At 55.7% G+C, this 12,160-nt stretch overlaps 1 protein-coding gene across 10 annotated transcripts in view; it reads right to left on the bottom strand.

Annotated features, from left to right (window-relative positions):
* Window positions 1-12,160, bottom strand: part of SMARCB1 (SWI/SNF related, matrix associated, actin dependent regulator of chromatin, subfamily b, member 1) — a 42,785-nt gene that overhangs the window by 648 nt on the left and 29,977 nt on the right. For 6 of the 10 annotated variants that reach the window (XM_077948226.1, XM_077948227.1, XM_077948224.1 and 3 more), the window contains 2 exon segments: window positions 8,503-8,693; window positions 146-277 (listed from right to left, as the gene is read on the bottom strand). In XM_077948226.1, coding sequence (XP_077804352.1) covers window positions 146-277; window positions 8,503-8,693 — 323 coding nt within the window. 10 annotated transcript variants of the gene reach the window in all.

The following is a 12,160-nucleotide window of genomic DNA, read 5'->3' as shown; positions in this document are numbered from 1 at the left end:
GCCTCATCACCCAGAAGCCTGCCTGCCTCTAGCAACACTAGAGGTTCCCAAAGACCATGGGAGACTGGGAAAGGCAATGGCCCTGCCCCTGCCTGGAAAGCCAGGTGCCTGTAGGCAGAGCCCAGGACCACAGGGCCAGGGGTACCTCGTGTTCCTGTCCTGGTCGCGGATCTTCTTCTCCATCTCGGCGTCTGTCAGCGTCTCCAGCAGCGGGCACCACTGGTCCGCATCGCCCGTGTTCCGGATGGCAATCTCCACTGTGGGCAGAGGGTTCTCACTACGAGGAGGGGAGGCAGTGAAAGGAATGACTTTTCCAGCTACAGATGGAGAGTCCTCAGAAAGCTCTGGCCCCTGTCTGTGCCCTGCTCCTCCCAGCAGCACTGTTGGCAGGCAGGGGATGCTCCAGTCACCTGAACCCCAAGGGAGCTGCTGGAGGTGCCAGCGCCTCTCCAGAACAACAGTGTTGTCACCATGACCCCATGGGCTTCCCGTCAAAGTGAACTTTCAACAGGCCCTTTGCGCCCAGCATCTCTCTGTCTCTGAGATGGAGGAGGGGGCCATTGGCTGTGGAGGTGGTCGTCCTTGACAGGACAGCACAGGCTGGGCCACGCTGATGCCACAGTGCCACAGTCAGGAGGTGGAACCCATAGGAGCAGGAGGACTGTATGCTCCACCCAGTGTCCAGAGCCAGGGCCCACTGATCAGGGAAAAGGGATGGATGGTGAATGGGAGCAAAGGAGTCTCCCAGAAGTCCCCAGCGCCCCACTACTGAGGGCCACTGCACAGCCTGTTCCCTGCATGTTCTACACACTTGCCCCTCAGCCCACCTCCTGGCCAAACAAAACCCCCCGAGAGGCTGGTCTGTGCTTAGGATCAGACAGCTGGCTGGCAGGGAGCTGGACTGAAGCCATATCCCTGGACCACACTTTGCCCTGGGTCTCGTAAGGACCACCCGACTCTGCCCCAAGGTACCCTCCTCTTGCCAAGGGGATACAGCAGAGGAGGGGGCAGCAAGGGCAGAGGCTACACAGGCATGGGGTGGACACAGGAGTGCTGGGGGAGGTGGGAGGGTGGCTGGCTGCCCCCTTTCTGGGCCTTGATTTGCAAGTCTGTGATAGGACGCTAAGGAGACCATAGCTGTGGATGCCACAGGGCCCGTGTGCCTCCCACATGCAGTGGCCCCTGTCACCCCCACCTCTGAGACAGCAGCTTTGGGTGCTGACAATGTTTCCCGGTTGAGTGACACCAGACCCCTGGCTTGGCAGAAGGCCTCAGACTGCGGTCCTAACCATGACTCTCCCACTTCCCCTCCCCTCTCCACGGTCCTTTCCTTTCTCCTCCACTTGGGCACCTCCACTTGGCTCTCCCTAGACTCAGCCTTGGGAGAAGGACACCCTGCCAGCCTGCAGCTCTGCAAAACACAGTGAGTTCTGGGAGGAGCAAGGACAGGCCGGGCTCAGGGGAAGCGCCAGGCGGACACTGATAGAGTGAGAGAGGACAGGTCCCTGCAAACCTCATCTGGAATATGGAAACATTTATTGCTGTGAAGGGCTTTTGAAAGATGACTGTTATTAAAGCAGCCAACACACATCCATTGAGGGAGCTTCCTAGGGGCCAGGGACCTTCTCACGGCCTCCCTGTAGCCGGCGCTCAAGGTTGTGGGACTGGTCCGCCTGCAGAGCGAGCCCTGGCTCCCTATATCCACACCAGTGAGCGTACACCCAGCACCGGGAGCCACGAGCCCGTTCCAGGTTGGGCTCGGTGCTGCTCTCCTCAGCCTGGGGTCTCAGGGACTGTGAGCACACAAGGCACAGCACAGGGCACTGGCTGCGGCTGGCTCTCCCTGCAGCAGGCCTGACCCCTCACAGCTGACGCTCAGCCCACCAGGTCCATGCCCATGAGTCCCAGAAGCTCGAGCTCATGCTGGTGACGCAGAGGCAGGGCCAGAGGCAGTGTCGGCACCCCCACCTGTGTGGGCCTCGGGCTAACCCATCCTCAGCAGCTCCTGACAGCTGGTCCCCGGCCGCACGGGGGAGGCGGGCGTTAGCAGTCTAGGGACCGCCCCAGCCCCAGCCCCAGACCCCAAACAGCATTCCTCACCGTGAGGGCTCCCAGCAGCCTTCCTTGGAGGGCAGACATGAAAGGCACCGAGCCCACACCGAGGGGAGCAAAACATGTTTTCTCTTAAATAAGAGCTGATGAGTGGGTCCCAGAGACTCCTTTGTTTACCTCCCGTTGACACTGGGAAGATTCCACTCCAGTGGGTTTGTTCTAAAATAAATGCTCGCACCAACCACGTAAGAATGGGCCTAGAGCCAGCACTAGCCTGCCTTGGGTTTTGGGGGGCATATGGGCAGGGAGATGCTGTCCTGAGTTCCAAACAGTGCTGGGGACCCTGGAAGCCACCCTGCTCCCCCCTCCTTCCAGGGAATTCTGGTTCATGGGCTTCGAAGCCACCAGGGACCCTAGACCTTCCTACCACCCAGAGTGTCCAGGTGGGGACAAAGAGACCCAGGCAGGGATGGTCACGTCTGAGTTGACAGAGGCAGGACTGATGCCGGTCAAGTATCTTTTTTTTTTTTTTTTTTTTTTTTTTTTTTTTTTTTTTTTTTTGAGACGGAGTCTCGCTCTGTCGCCCAGGCTGGAGTGCAGTGGCCGGATCTCAGCTCACTGCAAGCTCCGCCTCCCGGGTTCACGCCATTCTCCGGCCTCAGCCTCCAGAGTAGCTGGGACTACAGGCGCCGCCACCTCGCCCGGCTAGTTTTTTGTATTTCTTAGTAGAGACGGGGTTTCACCGTGTTAGCCAGGATGGTCTCGATCTCCTGACCTCGTGATCCACCCGTCTCGGCCTCCCAAAGTGCTGGGATTACAGGCTTGAGCCACCGCGCCCGGCCTGCCGGTCAAGTATCTTGAAGTTTACTTTCAATGTGATCTCACTTTCATGACCTCACGTGATGCAACATACAAGTATTATCCCCACATTACAAATTACAAAATATAGATAGACTTCAAGGAAAACGACCTGCCCACAGCCACTCAACCAGGAAGGGGAGATGCCAAAACTTGGTGTCGCCCTTATGTTTGCAATCAACACCTCCGAGGCCGCCAGGAGCCTCAGTTGATTTTTCCAAGGGTGTCAAGTCCACGCAATGGAGGAAGAGTAGTTTTCAACATGGTGCTGGGGCAGCATGACTCTGCATTGACAATGGATTCTCAGATATGAAACCAAAAGCACTAGCAACAAACTACAAAAATAGATAAATTACCGGCCGGGCGCAGCGGCTCACACCTGTAATCCTAGCACTTGGGAGGCTGAGGCAAGTGGATTATGAGGTCAAGGGATGGAGACCATCCTGGCCAACATGGTGAAACCCCGTCTCTACTAAAAATAAAAAATTAGCTAGGTATGGTGGCATACGCTGGTAATCCCAGCTACTTGGGAGGCTGAGGCAGGAGAACTGCTTGAACCCAGAAGGCGGAGGATACAGTGAGCCGAGATCATAGCACTACACTCCAGCCTGGTGACAGAGCGAGACTCCATCTCAAAAAAAAAAAAAAAAAAAAAAAAGATAAATTGGACTACATCAAAATGAAAACTTTTGTGCTTCAAAGAACACTATCAAGAAAGTGAAAAGGCAATCCCCCAAATGAGAGAAAATATCTGCAAATCATGCATCTGATGAGGGACTTGTATCTAGAACATATAAAGAACAATTATAACTCAACAATAAAAAGACACCCCAATTAAGAAACTAGCAAATCACTTTCTCCAAAGAAGATACACAAATGGCCAGAAATACAGGCAAAGATGCTCAATATCATCAGTCATTAGAAAAATGCAAATCAAAACCACAATTACTTCACACCTACTCAGATGGCTGTGATCAAAAAGAGAACAGCAAATGAATCGGTGGGATTCAGAGAAACAGGAATCGCACACTTCTGGTGGGAATGCAAAATGGTGCAGCCACTTTGGAAAACAGTCTAGAAATTCTTCAAAATGCTAACCATTGAGTTGTCACGTGACCCAGCAATTGTACTCCTGGGTATATAGCCAAGAAAATTGAAAACAGATGTTCACACAAAAACTCGTACACCAAAGTTCTCAGCAGCAATACTCACAATAGCCGAAAAATGGAAACAACCAAAAGGCAGTCCGCTGATGAATGAATAAAATGTGGTCTATCCACGCAATGAGATAATATTCAATCATAAAACAGAATGAAGTCCTGATAAAAGATGCTACAACATGGATAATCCTTGAAAACATTATGCTAAGAAGCCAGTCATAAAAGACCACCTATTAGATGGTTCCATTTCTATGAAGTACCCGGAATAGGCAAATCTACAGATAGAAAGTGGATGAGTGGACACCTATGGCTGAGAGACGGTGGGGAGGAACGGGACTGCCTGCTGCGGGGTGTGGCACTTCCTTTTGGGGTGATGAAAAAGTCCTAAAATTGACGGTGGTGATAGTTACACAGCTCTGTGCATATATCAAAAACCACTGCACTATATACTTTAAATTTGTGAATTGTATGATTTATGAATATCACAATAAAGCTGTTAAGAAAACAAATAAAACCTGACATCAGGCCAGGGCTGGTGGGCAGAGCTTCGGGAGGAACCTCTGAGGCTCACACTCAACCAGCACAACGTGTCCCTGACATCCCCCAGCCTAATTCCTGATGCTGTGCCATCAGAGGGACACTGCCTCTCTGTCCCTCATGCAGGCCCAGCTACCAAGCTCCCTGACCCTTAGTCTCTCTTCATCCCCACCCTGTACGTGTAGGACTGCTAGTGTGCAGAGCCCCCTGGGGCAGACGCCCTGCCTGATCCACAGGGCCCACCTTCCTTCTCAAGCACCTGCCTGTCCCTGGCCTCCTCTCGATCCTTCCTGCTGCAGTCCCCCGTCAGCACCTGCCCTGGCCATCCTCACCCCAGGTTCTATGCCCTCCATTGCCCTTCCTCATGCCCACAGCCTCCAGTGCTTTCAGTGGCCATGGCACACTGATGGCCATGCACGTGAATCTGTCTCCTCTGCCAGACAAGGCACTGTCTCCTCCAGTCCCTGGCCAGGAACACAGGGCTGGCCCAGGGGAGGTGCCGGTAACTTTGCAGGATCAGCTCTCCTCAGAGGCTCTGCCTAGCCCAGCCTCCTTCCCCTTGAGCCCTGTCTCCTTCCTGTCACTGGCCCTTCATCCTACTCCACTGGCTCTATGACGTCTGTGTCACTCTGGTCCCAGTCTGTCCTATAGGAGCCTAGCGCTTCTGACCAGTTTGTCACATGCCCGTTTCCCCTTCATGCTTGTCTCCTGTCTGTCCCACTGCCAAAGGAAGCAGGCTGTACTGTCCCGGTTCCCCCAAGGTGTGGGCATAGTGGCCTTGCGCACACATGTCCTGTGGCCGGCAGTCGCCCCACTGTACCGTGGATCCAATGTCCCCATTGCCGAGGAGGGTATGGAAGCCAGGCACTGAACTCTGGCTGGGAGAGATGGAGGGATTGGCTCTAGGGGAATCAGCGAGTGCTTCCATTATGGGGTGACCTAGGCCCAGAGCTGAAAACCCTTTTTTTTTTTTTGAGATGGGGTCTAGCTCCGTTGCCCAGGCTGGAGCACAATGGCGCAATCTCAACTCACTACAATCTCCGCCTCCCGGATTCAAGCAATTCTCCCGCCTCAGCCTCCTGAGTAGCTGGGATTACAGGTGCCCACCACCACACCTGGCTAATTTTTCTACTTCTAGTAGAGACGGGGTTTCGCCACGTTGGCCAGGCTGGTCTCCAACTCCTGACCTCAGGTGATCTGCCCCCCTCGGCCTCCCAAAGTGCTGGATTATAAGCATGAGCCACCACGCCCAGCCTGAAAACCCTTAAGAAGTCATGTGACACAGCAGTTGCCAAGCTTTCTGCGTGGCAAAGACCAGGCCAGGACTCCTGGTCTAGCTCTCTGTGGGCTGACTGGTCCCTGGACCTGGGGACTCAGCAGCCCATCCTCCTTTCCCCAGGCAGGGCCAGGCAGGACTGACACTGGTCTCCCTGGGGACAGAGTTAAACAAAGTCCCTCCTAAGATCCCATGGGGTGGGGTGGTGCAGTGGGGGGAACGCGGGTTGGAGTCAGGGATGACAGTCCAACCCTAAGGCCCTGTCCTGTCATTGAGGCTGTCTTCTAGTATGGGAAGTGGGAAGACACACGCAGCCCTCCTGATGCTAAAAGGCCACTCAGGACACTTCCCAGGTCCCCAGGCAGGCCGCCCCTACCGCCTGGCTGCTGTGATAGGGACCTGTGCTCACCCTGGTCCCCCCTGCGGGATGGCCTTGCCTTTAACCCTAAAGATTTGAAACCTGCACACTCAGCATAAGAGACAGCAGGGGGTGGGGGGTCTGTGACGCCCCCAGGCCCCACAACTGGAATGCATTAAGTGGTCACTGAGATGAAGAGGGGATCCGTCTCTAAGTCCTGACCTGCCACCACCAGGGACTCCCCAGGGGGCCTGCTCTGGAGCCACTCTGCAAACTGCAGAGGGCCCAGAGTTTGGCAAGGAATTCAGGCTCAGGTCACCTTTGGGTCACAGCAGGAGGGATGGTGCTGTGGTGGCTGAAAGAAAGGATGCTGCGAGGACCTGTCAAGAGGCCCCGGGGACTTCACCTCCTGAGCCCGGACTGTGGGCACGGTGGCTGCAGGGCTAGGTGAAGGTCAACACCGTAGGGGCCGGATGCTGGGGGCAGCTAGTCTGCCACCCATACCTGCGAGCCCAGAATGAGGGTTCTGACTGGATCAGCCTCTGGGGGAGGAGGTGCTCAGTGTTGATGCTTGCAACATCACTGCCTCCCGGGTCCTCGGACCCAGCTCTGGTGGAGTGAGGCCACCCTTGACTGACTCTCTGGCCATAGGGCTTGGCTCTGTGCAGGGTGAATGCACACTACAGCTGCACTCCCAGGCAACACCCCGCGGGAACAGGGAGGCATCAGACGCCAGACCCCCAGCCTCCTCTCTGAGCTGCCCTGTCTGAAGCAGAACCATGTGACTAGCAGGGCTGCTGGGGGGCAGGTCACAGGATCTCAGCACCACTGCGCTCAGGCAGGGGCTCAGCTGTTTCCCAGGCCCAGGGCCCCCGAGCCCCGTGGGTGGCTCTCATTCCTTCTTCCTTGCTCAGATTTATGGGAAGTCGTAGAAGCTGTCTCTTGGGATGTCTGGGAAAACAAGTTAGACACAAACCTAACGAGCTCCATTAATTGTCATGGCTTTGCAAAACAGACCTTCCTATTTGCTCCTCATGTAGCATTTTAAGCTGTCCTCCCTGAGTGATGACTGTAGATGTGGAAGATGATAGTCTGATGAGCAGATGAAAGCCAAACATCCTGTTTTGATGTAGGGATGCTTGCCGCACCCCCACCCTGTCCCAACACAGAGGACACGGTTAGAAACCACAGGGCTTCCCAGTCCCAGAGTCCCGCTGAGCCGGGAGAGCTCGACCTTGCTATTTTTTTTTTTTGGAGATGGGGTCTCACTCTGTCACCCAAGCTGGAGTGCAGTGGCATGATCTTGGCTCACTGCAGCCTCGACCTCCTGAGCTCAGGTGATCCTCCCACCTCAGCTTCCTGAGTAGCTGAAACTACAGGTGTGCACCAACATGCCTGGCTCATTCTGGTATTTTTTGTAGAGAGGGGGTCTCCCCATGTTTTTCCCAGGCTGGTCTTGAACTACTGGGTTCTGGCGATCCACCTCAGCTCCCCGAAGTGCTGGGACTGCAGGTGTAAGCCACTGTGCTGGGCCCTGACCTCGCTTTTAACTCTAAGTCCTACCTCCTGCCAGAAACAGGAGGGCCTCTCCCAGGTCCATCCCCATCCCTAGCACAGAGGACACTGGACTGGAATATTCTGTTCACACCTCCACCACCTTCTCAGCCAGCCCAAATGCTGCAGGCAGGGATCAAGGTGACCTGTCTCTATCTTCCAGGGCAGCCAGGATGGGTTCCAGCCCAGCATGGTACTCATCAAATGCTCTCTGACTGACCAAAGGCAGAGTTACTACAGTAAGAAGGAACTGCCAGGGACCCCTGACTCTTGAAAGCTGGGCGGGCCTTTGTGTTTCAGACAGAATTCAAGTTCAACAGATGAAGAACCCTGGGCAGGGGCCACCCTGACCAAAATAACAGTCTGGGCAAGAGCAGAGAGAGAAGGTGTGGGGCAGGATGACTGAATGGTGGATGGCGGGGGGCAGGCCCAGGGCTCCGTGGAGGTAAGGACTTGAGGTTCGCCCTGACGGAACTCAAGTCTTTGCCAGCTATTGCGTTAAGTGCTTCTAACCCTACCTGGTACAGCGGAGTCCCGGTGAGACACACAGGGCAGGAGGGGGACACAGCAAACACACAGACCCCAGCCAGATGGTGCTGCGAAGCTTGAGAAAGCCTCAAAGGTATCACCACTCACACAGAGAAGTCTTTTTCTCAAAACAGTTTTGCAGGGAGATGAGGGAGGGAGAGACTCGTGCGCGATCCTACCTGAAGGCGTAGGTCTTCTGATGCCAGCTCAGCTGTCCCCGGATGCTGTATGCGATGGTGGTGACAAACTCCCCGCCCAACCCCAGCTCTGAGCACAGCTTCAGGGCAAACTTCTCTGGCGAGTTCTCCTTCTCTGACATGTCCCACTCAAACTGGTCCACCAGGGAAATGTTTCCCACATGGATGTTCAGCTGTGACGACAACCAAAGGACATGAGTTAGAGCCTTTGGGACTGCCCCCAGCCCAGGGAGGCCGCGAGGAGCGGGGGCCTGCCAGGCCTGCGGCGCACCCTGCCCACCAGGGTCCACCGGCTGAGAACTGCAGGTGGCCCTTGTCCTTCCAGTTTCCCATCCCCAAAACAAGGCTGACCCCACAACCCTCCTGTCTGCCATGAGGGGCTCTGGCTCAGGGCCCAGCACAGTCACCCTCAAGAGGCCCTGAAGTGACCCCGGGGGCACCTGAGTCCCATCTTACCTTCATCCCATCCCCGCTGTACCCTGTGCTGGTGGAGACCTTCCTTTCTGCCCTTCGCTCCTGCTGCCATCGGTCTTATGTGACTACATCGGCCAGGCAGGCCTCAGCTAAGGCATCCCTAAGTCCTGTCTTAAGCCAATGTCTATGCCTTTACAGAGCTTGCCCCTCTCAGAAAACCCTGCCTAGCACATTCACAGATGCACCGCACTCTAGGCTAACACAGCGAGGCGACAGGGAAGCCTGTGGGGAGCACAGTGCTGGGCCAGCTCCTCCCACACTCCCCAGAGGACTCCCTGCAGCGCATGACTCACAGCCAGAGGGCCCAGGCCCTGGGTGTGCTGTCAGGGGGTTTTAACCAGTGGACACCTGGGAAGCCAGCACCCAGCCGGAGAAAACACAGACTGTACCCCAGGAGCTCCCACCTATGCCCGCCCCGCCTGGGGAAGCACCATTTTGACTTCTCACTCCTTGAGTAGGTATGGCTCTTCTGAATAAGATGGACCCTTCGGGGTCCAGTTTCATTCACTCTGCGTCATGCTTGCAAGACTCCTCCCACTAGAGTGTGGGGCTGGGGTCATCCCTCATTGCTGTCCAGTGCTCCATGGGGCAAGCAGGCCACAGGGCACCTGCCCATTCACCTTAGATTTTTTTTTTTTTGGCGGAGTCTTGCTCCGTCGCCCAGGCTGGAGTGCAGTGGCGCGATCTCGGCTCACTGCAAGCTCTGCCTCCCGGGTTCATGCCATTCTCCTGCCTCAGCCTCCCGAGTAGCTGGGAATACAGGTGCCTGCCAACACGCCCAGCTAATTTTTTTGTATTTTTAGTAGAGACGGGGTTTCACCGTGTTAGCCAGGATGGTCTCGATCTTCTGACCTCGTGATCTGCCCGTCTCGGCCTCCCAAAGTGCTGGGATTACAGGCGTGAGCCACCGCGCCCCGCCTGTCCTTAGGTTTTAAGTCAAGGATCAGGGTGGGCAGTTGCAGGAAGAACTCACCACTGCCTTGGAGCCCAGCCCTTCCGGGGACTTCTGCCCCCTTTTAGAGATGAGGGCACCCCAACCCCCAATCATGTTCATAAAGCCCTGTGCCTCAGAGCCCTGCACACCACCACCCACTTGCTAGCATGGTCTTCCCCTCACCTGGCAGGGCCAGCCTCTTCTTAGCATCCTGGTCTAAGCTAAAGTGCCAGCTCCTGAGAGCTCCCCTTCCCATCAGCCCCTTTCCACACCCTTCTCTCCATTTTCTCCCCCTTGGGAGACAGGATGTCACTCTGTCACTCAGGTTGGAGTGCACTAACATGATCATGACTCACTACAGCTTTGAACTGCTGGGCTCAAGGGACCCTCCTGCCTCAGCCTCCTGAGAAGCTGGGACTACGGACAGGCACTACCATGTCTGGCTAATTTGTTTTGTAGAGCCAAGGTCTCTACAAGGCCCAGGCAATATATCAAGTGTTTTGAGCAGAGAAGAGACCCTACGGTTGAGCCCTCTGCTCCCCCAGGCTTCCCTGCTGCCTCTCTGTGTTGGCCCAGGCTGGCCTCAAAAGATCCTCCCCCAACAGTCTCCTGAGTAGCTGGGACTATACATGCAGGCCACCATGCTGGCACCTCTCCTATTTTCTTCACAGCACTTAGGACTGTCTGAAACAATCTGAATCATTTGCCTCCAGGAATCCTAGCATAGGCAGGGTGTATTTGTTCTGGGAATGAAGGAATCCGCACGCAGAGGGAGGAAGCCAAGGGGCAGAGCTGCACCATCCTGTACATGGCATGCAGCCAGGCAATGGGGGCTGCAGTCAGGCCCCCATGTCCTTTGCTATCTCCACATATGCCTATGCCTGATGATGACCGGAACAGGAGGTACTAGCCCTTCCCAACTGGAATCTAATGCCAAGCAAACCATGTGGGTGCTGGGTCCGAAAAGAGCATGCAGCAGCAGACAGCCCAGGGAACCACCCAACAGGACTCCCTAGGACCGTGGGCACATGGCTCCCACCCAGCAAGCCCTCCCTGCCCTGGGCTCATGGATGGAGCTGCCTGTCCCCTGCCATTCAGTCACTAACACATTCATTTATTCCAAAGTCTAGACTGTGTGTCTACCAAGGAGAGGCACAAGAGAGACAAACATTCCAAAGGCTGCTCTGAGAAAGGTGAGGTGGTGCATGTCTGTCGTCTCAGTTACTCGGGAGGCTGAGGTGGGAAGATCACTGGAGCTCAGGTGTTCGAGTCCAGCCTGGACAGCACAATGAGACTCTGTGTCAAAAACAAACAAACAAACAACAACAACCAAAAAAGCCATGCTGGTGGGGGCACTGACAGACACAAAGTAGGTGAAGTGAGCATGTGGTGTGCCAGACGGCACGGGAGTGCCAGGGAGGAAAGGGAGGGAGGGGCAGAAAGTCCGCGCTGGCCTCAGAAGTCAGGAGGCCAGGAAGGCTTCTAGGAGAGAGGCCTTTAGGAAGAAGTGAATGTACCCCAGGAGCAGGAATGTGGCTCCCTGGGGTAGAACAGTCCCAGGTGGGGAACACAGTGATGTAAAAGCCTGGGGAGCCAAGGTCTGGCACCCGGGTCGGCCCAGTGAGGGGAAAAGGGAGGAGATGAGGGTGGCGAGGGACTGGAGCAGAGGGCAGTTAGGGCCCTGAGGCCTTTGGAAGCGTTTGGCTTCCACAGAGGGATGTGGGAAGCTTCTGCGGTATTTTGGGCAGAAAAGAGATACGGGCTGAGTTGCCATGCTGAGACCTCTACTGGAAGGCAGGGAAGGAGGGAGGGAGCCATCTGGCAGTGGCCTTGGTGGGGTAGTGAGGAGCGCTGGACTCCAGGTGGACTCACAGAGCCAAGGCAGGGCAAGGACTCCCAAGCAGGTGCATAGCAGGGCCAGGTCCCTGCCCACCTCCCCCAGCCCTGACTCACATCTTACCCCATGTACTCTCCTGACAGGGCCTGGACAGTGCCACTGGGTCTGATGGCTCAAATTTCAGCAGCACCATGTCCCCAGCTTCCTCCCCTACCCGCCAACCCCTGCTGGAACTGGGCAAAGCCGACCTGGGCCAAGTGCCCTGACAAGGGCAGCCAGGCCTGGGCTTTGGTCCCAGCATTGCCAAGAATATCTGTAAGAGGCCGCTCCAACCTAAGGCACTCTTTCTGAGGAGACAGATGGTCCTCACGTGCCATGGCTCCAAAGATTCCTCT

Source organism: Macaca mulatta, chromosome 10, assembly GCF_049350105.2.
Source record: "Macaca mulatta isolate MMU2019108-1 chromosome 10, T2T-MMU8v2.0, whole genome shotgun sequence".
Lineage (NCBI taxonomy): Eukaryota > Metazoa > Chordata > Mammalia > Primates > Cercopithecidae > Macaca > Macaca mulatta.
The sequence above is the reverse complement of the archived record's forward strand: the minus strand, read 5'-3'. Positions and strand labels throughout refer to the sequence as shown.